The sequence below is a fragment of the Suncus etruscus genome, chromosome 4 (genome assembly GCF_024139225.1).
Source record: "Suncus etruscus isolate mSunEtr1 chromosome 4, mSunEtr1.pri.cur, whole genome shotgun sequence".
Classification (NCBI taxonomy): Eukaryota; Metazoa; Chordata; class Mammalia; order Eulipotyphla; family Soricidae; genus Suncus; species Suncus etruscus.
The window spans coordinates 52,301,079-52,317,753 of NC_064851.1; the positions used below are offsets into that span (position 1 = coordinate 52,301,079).

The 16,675-nt window shown below is 37.3% G+C and overlaps 1 protein-coding gene across 2 annotated transcripts in view; it reads left to right on the forward strand.

The window, feature by feature from the left end:
* The window catches only part of SNX14 (sorting nexin 14), a 75,200-nt gene that overhangs the window by 22,930 nt on the left and 35,595 nt on the right, over positions 1-16,675 (forward strand). Inside the window, exons 7-16 of one of the 2 annotated variants that reach the window (XM_049772188.1) lie at positions 686-770; positions 2,746-2,902; positions 4,540-4,615; positions 5,969-6,013; positions 6,120-6,200; positions 6,293-6,407; positions 9,349-9,504; positions 9,847-9,971; positions 10,950-11,008; positions 16,475-16,501. In XM_049772188.1, the coding sequence (XP_049628145.1) occupies positions 686-770; positions 2,746-2,902; positions 4,540-4,615; positions 5,969-6,013; positions 6,120-6,200; positions 6,293-6,407; positions 9,349-9,504; positions 9,847-9,971; positions 10,950-11,008; positions 16,475-16,501 (926 nt within the window). The remainder of the gene's footprint in view (positions 1-685; positions 771-2,745; positions 2,903-4,539; positions 4,616-5,968; positions 6,014-6,119; positions 6,201-6,292; positions 6,408-9,348; positions 9,505-9,846; positions 9,972-10,949; positions 11,009-16,474; positions 16,502-16,675) is intronic. The other variant, XM_049772189.1, reaches the window with a different exon arrangement.

Below are 16,675 nucleotides of genomic sequence, written 5' to 3' on the forward strand. Positions count from 1 at the left end.
ACCCCTGAGTGCCACCAGGTGTGGCCCCAAAACCAAAAATTATTATGTTATGAATATGGTCTTAAATTAATATGGTCCAAGATATAGTACTTGAGTATTTTAAAACTGTAGATAGGGTAGGAGAAATAGTGGGTAGAGCATTTATATATTATATATAAACTACTATACCATATATATATGTAAATTATATATAGCATATATATTATATGTATATATGTGTAAAATTTTGTTTGAGGGCTACACCCAACAGTGCTCAGGGACTATTTATGGTTGCTTGTGGGTTGCTCCTGTTGGTGCTAGAGGTTGGGGAACCTTGCAGTGCTAGGGATTGAATTCTGGCTTTCTGCATATAAAACGTAAGCTTAGCCTTTTGAGCTTTGTTCCTCGTCTCTTAAACTATAATTTGGAAAAATTCCATCTTATTTGGGAGTAACTTGACCACAACTGGCTGTGCTCAGGACTTCTGACTCCTTGCTAAGAGCATCTAGTGGTACTTGGGGAACTATATGGAGTGCAGGGAATCAAACAATAGTCATTTGTGTATAGGGCAAGCAACTTATCTCTCTATGATCTTTCTAGCCTATATGTCTGATTAATTTTAAGATTTTATGTTTTGATATTTTACAGTGTTCCTTCCATTGTAACAGTTATCATGATTCCTAAAATTTTATTTTGATGTTTCTAGGTAGATATTCCATCTATCATAACCAAGAAATTGTTGAAAGCAGCAATGAAGCATATAGAAGTGATAGTTAAAGCCAATCAGAAAGGTAATAGTCAACATACTTGTTTTTTGGCCCTGCCTAGTGTTGTGCTTACCTTGCATGTGGCTACCCAGTTTCTGGCCATGGCATCCCATATAGTCTCCTGATCCTGCCAGGAGTAATTCCTGAGTGCAGAGCAGGATTAGCCCTCTGGAGTACTGTTAGTGGATGGTGCTCAGGGCTTGTCAGAGATTGCTCTTGACTGCACTCAGGAATCATTCCTGGCAGTACTCTTGAGTCCTTATGGGGTGCCAGACATTAAATTTGAGTTCACCACATACAAAATGCAAGCTCTTGACCCATATGACTATATCTTTTCTGTATTTACTATGAATTGTATTCTCACAAAAATTTACCAGTAAGGACTGACATGCTGAAAATTAGTCCTGAAGCAAAGAAATGGCTCAGATATTAAACCAGCATTTCCTTTTTTTTTTTTTTGGGCCACACCTAGCGGCACTCAGGGGTTACTTCTGGCTGTCTGCTCAGAAATAGCTCCTGGCAGGCACGGGGGACCTTATGGGACACCGGGATTCGAACCAACCACCTTTGATCCTGGATTGGCTGCTTGCAAGGCAAACACCGCTGTGCTATCTCTTCAGGCCCTAAACCAGCATTTCTAAACTCATTTATGTGTATAATCTCACTTATGTGAGATCATGAGTTTAATCCTTGGTGTCATCCATCATCCATATGTGGTGTGCCTACATTCTGGGGTCTCTGCTTTCTGGGACCTTAGTCACCACAATAGTGTATGTAATCCCAGCACCACATCGCTAGGTTTTGTGTGTGTGTGTGTGTGTGTGTGTGTGTGTGTGTGTGTGTGTGTGTGTGTGTGTGTGTATAAGTGAAAACAGTTTTAAGAGGGATTTGTTTTTGCAGAACATGATGAACAAGATAGAACATTTGCTTTATGTGAATGTTTTTTTTACCCTCACAAGTTAACATTTTTTACTTTATTAAATATACTTTTTTTGGGCTCACCCTGTGACGCTCAGGGGTTACTCCTGGCTGTCTGCTCAGAAATCGCTCCTGGCTCGGGGGACCATATGGGGTGCTGGGGGATCGAACCAAGGTCTGTCCTAGATCATTTGCATGCAAGGCAAATACCTTACCGCTGAGCTATCCCTTCGGCCCCTAATGGAAAGAAAACAGAAAGAAAAACTATAAAATAAAATGGAAGAGAAGATAAAAGAAAGCTCAGTAGCAAGTATATTTATAGAAATTATTTTATCTCCAATAAAGTCATTAATACAATAGCAGAAAGCTTAGTAAGCTCCTTTTTTGTTAAAGATAAGAGATAAAAAATACAATAAAAAAGGTGTGTGTGGGGCTGAGAGATAGCATGCAGGTAGGGTGTTTGTCTTGCATGCAGAAGGACAGTAGTTCAAATCCCGGCATCCCATATGGTCTCCAAGCTTGCCAGGGTTGATTTCTGAGCACAGAATCAGGAGTAACCCCTGAGTACTGCCAGGTGTGACCCAAAACCAAAAAAAAAAAAAAAGAAAAAAAAGGTGTGTGGATGGCAGTTGTTGTTCGCAGAGGCACAGCAAAATTTGGGGAAAATAGGAAAAATCTTTGGCCTAAAAACAGGGAGACCTTACCCATGAAGTATCCTGGCATTGTCTTAAGTGTTTAGAACTTTGAAGTTATTATGATGAGCATTTCAGCTAAAGTGTGTATGAGAACCATTCTATTGTATACAAACACCATAACCAGATGTGTGCCACTGTTTTATCCCTTCAGCCTCTTATAACAAAGTCAAAATACAAATACCCATCAACAAAAATGCCCAACTTATATCAATGAAGAAATTTACTGTCTTATTTTGTTTTTAAAACATTTTCCGATTAACTACATATTTTGAAGAAAAAGGACTAGAAATGAATGACTAGTGATTTTTCTGTTGGTTAAGAGAATATGTGAAGTTGTTTATTGTTGCTTCTTTGAATATTAATTTTTTTTACATTTCTATTTATAGTAAAAAATACAGCATTTTTACAGCAAGCTGCTTTGGAAGTATATGGTTCAGAGCTTCACGTGGCGTTGAGAAGTCGAAGAGATGAATTGCATTATTTAAGGAAACTTACTGAACTACTTTTTCCTTATATTTTGCCTCCTAAAGCAACAGACTGCAGGTATAAATAGATTGGAAAATGTCATAACAGTATCTGCATATTATGCCATACATTAATTTCTATTTTTGTTGTTTTTTTGGGTGGGGCACATTCAGTTGCACTCAGGAATTATTCCTAGCAGGCTTGGGGGACCTTATGGAATGGTGGGGGATTGAGATTTGGTCAGCCATTTGTAAAGCAAATACCCTGCCTGCTGTTCTATTGGTCCAGCCCCTAAATTTCTCTTCTTAATCACAGTACGAGTATAATAACATTTGAGATTGGCTTATGATATGAATAATTTTCAGTTTGTTAGGTCTTAAAATGTCATTTTAGATTCCAAGCTATTTGTGATGTATATTACTGCTTAGACTTTTTTGGAGTGATCTTGGGAATCAAAAATAAATGTGAATAAAATGAATGTTTTTGAGGTCATTATACTTTGTAACTTCCTAGTGTTCTAGGAGTTTTACCTTATGACTCACTGGCAGAAACACTGAACAAACTATACACAGCACAGATTTTTTTTTTTTTTTTGCTGAACCTTTTGGGCTGTGCTTATTACTTACTTCTGGCTCTATGCTCATAGATTACTCATTGGTAGGGTTTGGGATATCATAGGTGCTGAGTGCTGGGTGGGCTGGGTATAGGGGAAGCATTTTAGTCACTGTATTATCTCTTTGTCCCAAACTTTGGGTTTTAAGGTATCCAGCTGGGAAGATTAATGAAAATATCAAGTATTCCCCTTAGCTGGCTTATTTTTAGTGATGTACTTATGAAATATTTATTTAAATTTACTTTAAAATTTTGAAAATATTAGTTTTTGGGAGCTCTCAAGGGGTACTTACTGGTTTCAGAAATTCTTGGCTATGTGGGCTAGACAGTTCAGTGTTAGGTTCTGATGCTGCTGTACTACTTGAGCTCTGCAATGCTATGGATTATCAGTGCTACCCAGCAGTGCTTAGCGGTTACATTGCCATACTTCAGAGTGCACAGGGACTTCCAGGGTTCCACTTGACACTGTGCTGGGGACCATGTGGTAGTAGTACTGGGGGTTGGCCCGGGTACATAATTGTGTTCTGCATTCCCAGCTCTATGTATTAAATATTTTAATCAAATTTATGTAAGTAATTGTTATTTGATGTATTAATTTTAAATACAATAAAATGATTAAACCTTTAAAATATTTTGAGGCAAAAAAATATTTTGAGGCAGTATTCACTTATGTCCCTTTTGCTTAGGAAATGCCTTTCTTTTTATTTTTTTTTATTTTTTGGGCCACATTTGGTGGCACACATTCTGGCTCTGCACCCAGAAATCGCTCCTGGCTGACTAGGGGGACCATATGGGTTGCCGAGGATTGAACCCAAGTCCATCCTTGGCCAGCCATGTGCAAAGCAAACACTCTTTGCCACTGTGCTACCACTCTGGCCCCCTTTCTCTTATTTTACATAGTATTTTCCTTTAGTCTGTTAAAGAGTACAAATTATGGTTCTGTGAACCAGTAGCATAAACATTACTTAGCTGATTGTTAGAAATGCTGACTTTTAGGGCACACTCCAGACCTTATTGTTATAGTCTGCATTTTATTCAGATCCCTAGATAAGAACTGATATACATCACTAATGGTAAATGTATACAATTCTTTCTTTTTTCAGATCTCTGACCTTACTCTTAAGAGAGATCCTCTCTGGTTCATTATTTCTTCCTTCTTTGGATTTCCTAGCTGATCCAGTAAGATTCTTTTAAAGTATTTTTCTCTATTTGTGGTAAAATACACAGAATGAAATGGGCCGTCTATTTACATGTAAAGAAGAACAAAAAGAAAAAGAAAAAAGTATTTTACATGTACAGTTCAGTAGTGCTAAATACATTGATAGGGTACAGCAGTTACTGTTATTCATTTCCAGAACTCTCTGCGTCTTGCAAACTTGTATTATGGTTTATCTATTAAAGATAAAATCTATTAAAGAGTTATTCTCTTAACAAATGCCAAAGATACAGAATAAGAGAACTGGTTTATAGAACTCAGTTTTACCATACTGAGAGTGGGGTGGGATCAGTGAAAACACTCAGATGAGGGGATGTGCAATGTTGAAACATTATATTCAGGAAACCTTGAAATTGTATTGTGAAAAGCATCATCCTTTCTCCTTGTCCTGGCACCCATTACTCCCTTTGCAAATTTAGGCAGTATTTTGTGTTGTTGATTGGCTTATTTTACTCAGGGTAGTTTTCCTCATGCTTCATCTATGTTACATATTTTGAAATTTCTTTTTGAGGCTAAAGGATGTTTTGTTGTGTGTGTGTGTAAATATATATATATATATATACATATATAATTTTTTCTTATTCATTCATCCATATATGAATATTTGGGTATTTATTTTTGGTCCATTAAGATTTTGAAGAAGCATAGGTCTAATACATATAAATATTATTTTTGGTTCATACCTGGCAATACTCAGTCTATTTCTAGCTTGGTGCTTGAGGATTGCTCCTAATGGTGTTTGGAGAACCATGTTTCTGGGAATTGAATCAGGACCTCCTATATGCTAAGTATGCACGTAGTCCCTTGAGCTATCTTGTGGGCTCTGGCCCTTAATAGCATTTAAATATCATAGTCGGAGCAAGTGCTGCATGGCTCCTATAGCCTCACTGAGATCAATCTTTTTTGTTTTTGTTTTTGGGTCACACCCGGCAGCACTCAGGGGTTACTTCTGGTTCTGTTCTCAAAATTTGCTCCTGTAAGGCTCAGGGGACCATATGGGATGCCGTGAATCAAATCGGGGTTCATTCTGTGTTGGCTGTGTGCAAGGCAAATGCCCTACTGTTGTGCTATTGCTCTGACCCCACACTGAGACCAATTTTTAAGCACTGAGTAGGAGTATCCCCTCTGTACTGCCAAGGTATCTTCGAATTTCTGCCCCCCCCATATAGTCAAATACATATGTGCAGTTGTTTTTTCCACTTCTCTATTTATTTAGATTTTTTATATAATTTCAAAGCATGATAAACACTTTGAGAATTCTAGGAGAAACACAGTAATGGAATTATTTCAATTTATGTTTATTATTTTCCCACTAGGATACCGTGAATCATTTGCTTATCATCTTTATAGATGACAGTCCAGTAAGTATAAAGTTGCATTAGAATGCTTTGGGTTTTGGATGAAATTGCATTGTACTTTGATTTCTATCAAATGTCATTTAAAAAAATTAATTCTCTTTCTTCAAAGTTTGAAAAAACAACTGAACCACCTTCTTCTTTGGTTCCATTCTTGCAAAAATTTGCAGAACCAAGAAATAAAAAGCCATCTGTAAGTATTTTCAACAATAACATTGGCTAATTTTTATATAAATTTTCCAATTTTTATTAATCAACTTACTCTTCCTTCTATATTTTATCAAGGTTTTGAAATTAGAACTGAAGCAAATCAGAGAGCAACAAGATCTCTTATTTCGTTTTATGAATTTTCTGAAACAAGAAGGAGCAGTGCATGTGTTGCAGATTTGTCTGACTGTGGGTGAGGTTTATCTATGTACTTTAACAAGTTACTTAAAAATATTTTGTTTGTAGGGGCCCGAGTGATAGCACAATGGCAGGGTGTTTGCCTTGCACGCTGCTGACTCAGAACCAGCCTGGGTTTGATCCCTAGCATCCCATATGGTTCCCCAAGCCTGCCAGGAGTAATTTCTGAGTGCTCCAAAGGCCATCGGATGTTGCCCCAAAAAACAAAAACAAAAAATTTCTATTTGTATATGCAGATCAGATCCATTATTGTGGTTGTCATTATTATTGTACTAAATTCATGTGCTTTATATTCTATAATATTATAAGTACCTGTAAGTTTCTCTTGAGTGCCTACTTCTTTTCTGGACTGGGACATAATCTATATCTAGCTTCAACAAAATTTTGCTAGTGGAAAAAAAAACTACTGAAAACTCAGTATAATGAAATATATTTAGGACTCAGTCACTATGGATCTCTGACACCACATAGTCCTCTGAGAAATGTGCCAGAAGTAGCTTGTGGCCCTCAAACAAAAAAACTAAATATTTAATATCAGGTGTTGAACTGAGATTGGACACAAGCACATTAATTTCTCCAGCCCTAATTTCATTTTGAAGTAAAACTTTTGGTTGTTGGAGAAATAGGACAGCAGGTTCTTGCATGTATCTGGCTTGGGATTAGTCCCTGGCATCCTGTATAGTCCTCCAAGTTTACCAGGAGTGATTTCTTTTTTTTTTAACAGGAGAAAAATTTTATTGACATGTGCATCACAAATACCCACAGGTCTTAGGAATGGTTAAAACTTCAAATCATGTGTAATCTCAAAGGTCCAGTTCCATTGCCCTTCAGGGATGTGGTTAGGAGAGCAAACAGGAAATAAAGCAAGCAACAGAGGAAGAGTTCAGAAAGTTGTTGGCTGGATATGGCAGATTCACATTCTAGAGAACCATCCTGCCTGCATGTTCATAAGCAACATTAGTAGAGGGAAAGAACATAAAGTTTTTTTTTTCATTTTTTATTTTCAGAAAATATTTTTATTTATTTTATGGGGTGGGGGTTTGGAGTCACACCCTACTGGGCTCACCTCTGGCTTTGTTTACTTTTTGCAAGGAGTGATTTCTGAGTGCAGAGCCAGGAGTGATTCCTGAGCACAGCTGGGTGTGGTCCAAAAAAACCAACCAAACAAAATAAAAAGCTACATTTGGCCGGAGAGATAGCATGGAGGTAATTTGCCTTGCATGCAGAAGGACGGTGGTTCGTATCCTGTCATCTCATATGGTTGGCCGAGCCTGCTAGGAGTGATTTCGGAGTAACCCCTGAGCGCTGCCGGGTGTGACTCAAAAACAAGAACCACAAAAACAAAGAAAAGCTACAATTCACATAGTAAATAAAATTAATTGAACTCACATGTACAGTTTGATCAGTTTTGACAAATTTAATCTTTACCCCTTTCTTGAGATGGAACATTTCATTCACTCCAGAAAGTTCCTTTGGAACTCTCTAAAAATGATTAATTCTGTTCTTGCTTCTGCTGAAGGAATAATTGGTTATTTTTCTAAGTGTAGCTTAGTCTTGGTGGTTACTCATCAGCTTTATTCATCATGGATAATGCTTGTCAGGATTGGCCCATGCCATAGTATAGTCCAATAGTTTGCCTTTTTCTTGCCAATAAGTAGTCTTTTGTACAACTACTGGTTTCTTTATCTTCCTGATAGATGGATGTCTGTCTGCACTCGTATCTAGCTGTGCATTTTGGCACTTAACAATTATTGGCATACTTATCTTTCAGATGCTCTATTTCATTCTACAGAACTCTTCTGTTGAATTAATTTTTACATTTTTCTTTTGTGCCAGTCTGGTATAAATTGTAGCTTTTGTATATCTGGGGTCATTTACTTAGTTTTGAAGGATATTTTCAGTGAATATGAAATTTTAGGTTGACAGTTTTTTCTTTCAGTTCCTTAAAGATACTTTTATTATCATTAATGTGATATCATTAAATCTTTTATTATCGGGTCCAGAGAGATAGTATGGAGGTAAGGCGTTTGCCTTGCATGCAGAAGGTCGGTAGTTCAAATTCTGGCATCCCATATGGTTCCCATGTGGTCCCCCCAAGCCAGGGACAATTTCTGAGTGCTTAGCCAGGAGTAACCCCTGAGCATCAAACGGGTGTGGCCGAAAAAACAAAAAAAAAATTTTTTTTTTTTAAGTATTCTTTTACACCTAGCAGTACTCACTGACTACTTCTTGGAAGTCACTCCCTGGCAGTGCTTAGAATATTAAACTGTGCTGAGAATCAAACCTGAGCTTCCATTTTTTGATTGTTTGTTTTAATTTTTTTTTTTTTTTTTTTTTGGTTTTTGAGCCACACCTGGTGACATCAGGGGTTACTCCTGGCTATGTGCTCAGGAGTCACTTCTGGCTTGGGGGACCATATGGGACGCCGGGGAATCGAACTGCGGTCCATCGTAAGCTAGCGCTGGCAAGGCAGTTACCTTACCTCTAGCGCCACCGTGCCGGCCCCTTAATTTTTTTATTAAAGAACATGCATCACATAGTGACATGACTGATCATACTACATTTTTTTTCAAAATAAGGGAAAGCAAAGTTATTAAAAAATTAGAAAGACAATAGAAAGACTAAAAAATAAAATTGAAGAGAAGTAAGAAGAAAGAAGAAAAATTTCAGTAGCAAGTATATTTGTGAAAATTATTGTATCTCCAATAAAGTCATTACTACAATAGCAGAAGGTTTAGTAAGCAAACCCGAGCTTCCTGGATTCAAAACATATGCTCAGCCGATTGAGCTGTTTTTTTTTTTTTAATTTTAAACATTTTTTTGAAATGCTAACATTAATAGATTACTTATAATCACAATTTGCAATATTATTACAAGTTGGGACATGAAATTCTCAGATGATTTTATATTAAAATAATTCTTTCCTGATTTGCTAGAGGAATTCAATGATAGAATTTTGCGTCCTGAGTTATCAGTTGAAGAAATGGTGTCTCTTCATGAGGAATTGCAGAAGATTTATAAAACGTATTGCTTAGATGAAAGTATTGATAAAATTCAATTTGATCCCTTCATTGTAGAAGAAATTAAAAAAAGTAAGTCACATGGGAATAAATCTTACTTTTTTCATTACTCTTTGTTACTTCAGAAGTTGTTTGAGATACACAATTAAAAATTATTCTGTTACACTAGTGAAATGAAAATTTTGATGAAGATACCTATTTATAATTCATATAACTAACAGCCTGCCAGAATTGAAATTTGGTGGTGGTTATTTTTAAATTCTAGTGTGAAATAAACTTTCTGAAAGACATAATTTTAAGATTTATTGTATGTTCTTTCACTGCATGGCATATATTGATTATGCTATTCATATGTAATTATAACAGCATTAATTATACTATATAATTATATAATACTCTAATATTTTTAAATAGTTGCTGAAGGTCCTTACATAGATGTTGTAAAACTTCAGACTATGAGATGTCTTTTTGAAGCATATGAACATGTACTTTCACTATTGGAGAATGTGTTTACTCCTATGTTCTGCCACAGTGATGAGGTAAGTCAAATATTAATCTGCTTTGAGGATTTTCCTTCAAAAATCAATAGTCTATGATATTGATAGATGATTTAACACAATAAGCAGTAAATTTAAGCATGAATTAGAAGTGATTACTTGGAGTTGGAGAGATAGTAAGTGGATAGCACAGTTATCTTGCACACAGCCAACCTGGGTTCAATCCTTAATACCCAATACGGTCCCCCAATCCCTGCCAGGAGTGCAGAGCTAGTAGTAAACCCTGAATTCCCCTGGTCTAAAAAATGGGGTAGGGGAGGAAGTATGTTTTTTTACTATATAGTTTAATGAAGATTAGAAGTTAATCATAAAAATAATTCTCAATTGAGCTGGAGAGATAGTACAGTGGTAGAGCATTTGCCTTGCATGAAGCCAATCCAGGACAGAGGGTGGTTTGAATCCTAGCATCCCATATGGTCCCCCGTGCCTGCCAGGAGCGATTTCTATGTGCAAAGCCAGGAGTAACCCCTGAGCGCTGCCAAGTGTGACCCCCCCCCCCCAAAAAAAAACCTCTATAATAAGTTCATTGTTCAGTATATATGTCATGAAGTGAATTGTGATCCAGTTTTTCAACTTGATTTGCTATTTGAGTGAATTTGTAGTTCTTGGCTGATACAGAACTCCTCCATTTCTGGTATACATCTTATTTATATACCCATCAAAATAGAATGGCTTAAATAGTTCTATTTGTATATATTTTTTCCTCTGGGAAGGGGTGGCATGCCTGGCTATGCTCAGGACTTAGTCTTGCCCCTGCACTCAGGGATCTCCTACTAGAACTTAGAAGAACATATGGGGTCCTGCAGGCAAGCACCCTATCCTCTATACTACATCCAGCTCTAGTTGTAATATTTTAATCCTTTTGACTTGTTTGATTTAAATAATTGTTTAAACAGAGAGTAGTAAAGTATTATGTTCCAGTATCAAATATTAGTTTAACAAATCATATATTTTTTAAAGTATTTTCAACAGCTTTTAAGAGGCGCAGAATCACCAACACGCAATTCAAAATTGAACAGGTGGGTGTAGTCATTCATATGTATGCTTTGCGTTTGTACTTGCTGATGCTAATCTTTCTGGGATACCATTATTGACTTTGAGTTTTCTGTGAATTTGCACTTCTGTTGCTGCATTGACATTTTAATAGTGGTTCATAGTACTACATACAGTAATGTGAGAATGAAGTTTTTATAGAAAAATTAGGATACATACACCTACCATTGCTTATTCCTATTTGTTCTGTTTACATAGAATTTTCTTGTTTGTTTTTATTTTGGGGCAACACCCAGTGGTGCTCAAACTGTTTGTCTCCTGGCCTTGTGCTCAAATATCACTCCTGGAAGGTTCTGGGACCATTTGTGATTCCGGGGATCAAACCTGAGATGGTTCCATGTTGGCCTTCTGCAAGGCAAATTTCCTATTAATGTGCTATTGCTCCAGTCCTACAATTGAATTCTTTACCCAATCCTTGCATCTGTTCTTTTATTTGAACACTTTTTTCAAAATATTAGTGATTTTATAATTCATATTATAAGATATAATATGAATATATTGAAAATATGAATTTCTTTCATTTATGAAATTCATAGAATTTTTTACCTTTTCTTTTTCCAGAGAATACTTTTTTTGGGGGAGGTCAGACCATGCAGTGCTCAGGGGTTACTCCAAGCTCTATGCCCAGAAATTGCTCCTGGCAGGCTCATGGTCCATATGAGATGCCAGGATTCGAACCACTGACCTTCTGCATGCAAGGCAAATGCCTTACCTCCATGCTATTTCTCTGGCCCCCAGAGAATACTCTTTATTAGAGTAATTGCTGGTTGTAAAACTGGAGAATTTTTTCTCTTTCTCCTTTCTGCCTCAGGAAATATGCAGAAGAAAGAAAAAAACTATTCCATTTATAAACTAAATATTTAATGTCTTGGTTTGTCCTTACATTGTTCCATGTCCAAAACTGACACAGGTATCACATCTATGAATTTATAGAATATTCACATTGCTCTCAACATTTTCTTGTTTGTATAATCAAATACCTGCAAACTATTTAAAAAGTTGGAGAGATATAATGATACGAAAAAGTATATATGTCAGAAAATGGAGTTCTTATTTGTTTATTTGCTTGTTTGTGGGGCCTCCAAAGCAGTATCTGTTTTTTTTTTTTTTTTTTTGGGGGGGATGGGGTCACACCTGGTGACACTCAGGGTTTACTCTTGGCTCTGCTCAGAAATCACTTCTGGCAGGCTCAGGGGACCATATAGGATGCTGGGAATCAAATCACCATTGGCCCTGGGTCAGCCACATGTAAGGCAAATGTTTTACCACTGTGCTATCTTTCTGGCCCCCCAAAGCATTATCTATCTGGGCTCTTTGAATTGGTTCTCAAATTACAAGAAAAATGTGAAAACCTTCGCTATGGGAAAATGATTGCCTTTTTTTTTTTTTTTTACATAACAGTGCTGTTAAAACTGATTTGATATTTTTTGAATGTTTAATATTTTAAAAGTATAATTGTCGGGGCTGGTGAGGTGGCACTAGAGGTAAGGTGTCTGCCTTGCAAGCGCTAGCCAAGGAAGGACCGCGGTTCGATCCCCTGGCATCCCATATGATCCCCCCAAGCCAGGAGCAATTTCTGAGTGCCTAGCCAGGAGTAACCCCTGAGCATCAAATAGGTGTGCCCCCCCCAAAAAAACAAAAAAAAAGTATAATTGTCATATTTTTTCAGATATACACTATGATAATTTTAAATGCTGAATATTTTTCAAAATGTCTTATTACTAGTAAATATGCAATAACTTCTATGAAAGTTGAAATATTTGTGATTCTCTATAAATAACACTTCTGTATTTAAAAATAATTTATTTTAAGTTATAGCCATGAGCAAGACTTTTTGTTGTTTATTTTGGGGCCATATTGGTAGAACTCAAGGGTCACTCAGCTCCTTGTTCAGAAATTACTCCTGGCAGGCTTGGAGACCATATGGGAATCAAACTTGGATTGGCCACTTGCAAAGCAAACACCTACCCCCTGTGCTATTCCTCAGACCCCAGCCATGAAGATTTTAAGGAAAATTTTTATTTGTGATGTTTTATTAGAAATCTTTTTGTGGGCCCGGAGAGATAGCACAGCGGCGTTTCCCTTGGAAGCAGCCTATCCAGGACCGGAAGGTGGTTGGTTCGAATCCCGGTGTCCCATATGGTCCCCCGTGCCTGCCAGGAGCTATTTCTGAGCAGACAGCCAGGAGTAACCCCTGAGCACTGCCAGGTGTGACCTAAAATCCCCCCCCCCCCAAAAAAAAGAAATCTTTTTGTTTTTGTTTATTTGCTTTTGGGGCAACACCCAACAGTTCTCAAAGGTGTTTGCCTCCTGGCCCTGAGCTCAAAAATGCTCCTGGATTTATTTTGCTGGAACCAAATTGCTGGAACCAAATCACTTATGAGACCATTTCAGATACCTGGGATTGAAACTGGGTTGGTCCCAGGTTGGACTTCTTCAAAGCAAACAAATGCCTTACTGCTGTGCTGTGGCCCTACAATTGAATTTTTTTATCCAATCCTTGCATCTGTTTTTTTATTTGAGCACTTTTTTCAAGATATTAGATTTCTAACATCACTTATGAGGCAGTTACATTTTATTTTTATGTATACATGTGAGAGATTTGGGGTTTCATATGGTGATACTTAATAATAAGGATCTTTTAAGGGATGGTAATTATCTTATAAGCCTGCTGAGCATTTAAGTAAGGTTTATAACTTCAGAGATGAAAGCTTTTTATGTTGTTTTTTAGAATATCTAATTGTCTTCCAAATACAGTTCCTAATTATGTTGGCTTTAAATATGAAATAAGAATGTGATAGTTTCTTTTCATTCTAGGTGCAAATCATGGTCTATTAAAATTTTTTTCATATTGGCATGTTCATATTAGCAGTTGGTTTCTGCGTCTAAGATAGTTAATTAGTATTATATCATTATAAATTTATTTGTTTTTCATTTAATAATAATTTCTTTATCTTAGCATCATGGTTACAAACATGTTCGTAGCTGGGTTTCAATCATTAAATGTACACCACCCTTCATCAGTATAACTTTCCCTCCACCAATATTCCCATTTCCCTCCTCCCCTACTCTCTGCTTGTCTTCAAGACAGACATTCTATTTCTCTCTCTCACTATCATTGTCACAGTAATTGTTGGTGCAATTATTTCTCTAACTGTGCTCATCACTCTTGTAGTAAGCTTAATATCATGGGCTGGTTCTTCTGGCCCTCTTCTCTACTGTATATCATTGTAAATATAGAGTAACTTTGCTAATTTACTATTAAATGTCTTAAAATATTTATTTAGGGGCCGGCTTGGTAGTACAGCAGTAGGGCATTTGCCTTGCACACAGCTGACCCAGGATGGACACTGGTTTGATCTCTTGCATCCCATATGGTCCCCCGAACCAAGAGCGATTTCTGAGTGCAGTCAGGATTAACCCCCCGAGTGTCACTGGGTATGGCCCCAAAACAAAAACAAAAAAAGTTTATATATTTTATGGATATTTTTGAACAAAAAAGCATAATTTTATTGAACATTTTATTGTTGCATTGCTACTTAAAGCATAGCTTTAAACTTTACTCAATGAGAAGGCTGAATTGTATGGTGGGTAGGGTGCTTACCTTGCATGTGGCTGACCTGGATTTAATTTTCGGCATCCTATATTGTGTCCCAAGCTCTGCTAGGAGTAATTCCTGAGAGCATTGCCAGGAGTAACCGTTGAGCTAGATGGGGCCTTAACAAAACAAACAAAGCAAAACAAAAAACCTCCAAAAAAAACCCCCAAAACATTATTTAGGGACATTTGCTTTTTTTTTTTTTTTTTTTTTTTTTTTTTTTTTTTTGGTTTTTGGGCCACACCCAGCGGTGCTCAGGGGTCACTCCTGGCTGTCTGCTCAGAAATAGCTCCTGGCAGGCATGGGGGACCATATGGGACACCGAGATTCGAACCAACCACCTTTGGTCCTGGATCAGCTGCTTGCAAGGCAAACGCCGCTGTGCTATCTCTCCGGGCCCAGGACATTTGCTTTTTTGCTTAAAATACACTTTTGTTTATTAGATTTTAAAAAAGCATACATAATTTTACCTCCCAAACAGACACTAAAACAAATTCCATGTAGGACATTGAATGTGTTTTGTCCCAAGATATTGGTTATTTTTTACTTTTTTATGTCAAACAAATTATGCCTAAATGCAGGTAAACAAACCAAAAACGGAATAATTAATTAACATAAGTTTTCTTGAAGGGTTGTTTTTATTTTATTTTATTTTATTTTAATTTTTTGTCCATACCTGCTGGCTATCAAGGGTTTCACCGGCACTCAGAAGTTGCTCCTGGGGCCAGAGAGATAGCATAGCAGTAGGGCATTTGCCTCGCATGCAGCAGACCCAGGATGGATGGTGGTTTGAATCACAGCATCTCATATGGTCTCCTGAGCCTGCCAGGAGCGATTTCTGAGTGCAGAGTCAGAAGTAACCCCTGAGCACCGTTGGGTGTGGCCCCCAAACCAAAACCAAACCAAACAAACAAACAAACAAACATAAAAAAAAAGTTACTTCTGGCAGATTTGGGGAACATATGGGATGTCAGGGATTAAACCTGAGCCAGCTACATACAAAGCAGTCTATCCATTGTGCTATTGCTCTGCCCAACAGTGAGTTGTTTGTTTGTTTGTTTGTTTTGATTTTGGGGCCACACCCAGCGATGCGCAGGGGTTACTCCTGGCTGTCTGCTCAGAAATAGCTTCTGGCAGGCACGGGGGGCCATATGGAACACTGTGATTCGAACCAACCACCTTTGGTCCAGGATCGGCTGCTTGCAAGGCAAATGCCGCTGTGCTATCTCTCTGGGCCCCCAACAGTGAGTTTTTAAGAACTTTTTTTTGTTTTGGTTTTTGGTTCACACCCGGCAGCGCTCAGGGGTTACTCCTGGCTCTATGCTCAGAAATCACCCCTGGCAAGCACGGGAGACCATATGGGATGCCAGGATTCGAACCATCGTCCTTCTGCATGAAAGGCAAATGCCTTACCTCTATGCTATCTCTCCGGCCCCAAGTTTTTAAGAACTTTTAAGAAGTAATCTAAAATTAGGATCTGGGAATGTGGCTTGATGGTAGAGTACTTGCTTTGTAAGTGTGAGACCTGGGTTCAATTTCTGGCAATTCCAAGAAGAACTCTCAAGAACTAAGCTAGGAATAAGACCAAAGCATCACCAGCTATGTATCCCAAACTAAAATCAAACGAGTGATTTAGAATTTATATTTTCAACTTGCCAAGATAGTCATTTATTTTTTCTTTTATTATATTATTAACAATAATTTGTTCTCTTTAAAGATGAATGCTATTTGTATAGCTTTAAAATTAAAACGTCTTATATTCATATTTTTATACTTGTTTAATTCCTGGGCTTTCTCTCCTTTTCTTCTATAATTGTTTCATCCGTTCTTGCAGAGGTAGCCTAAGTTTGGAAGATTTTCGGTAAGTCTTGAGACAGCATGTGATTTATTTATTTTCTTAATATAAATGATAAGTTCAGAGTTCACTTGAACCAACCTAACTAGCTTAAAATAGGTATTATGACTTTACTAATTTTATTGGAGATACCTTTTTAAAGTTAACCTCTCTAGGACTGGACTCTTCTTTTTCCAGTCA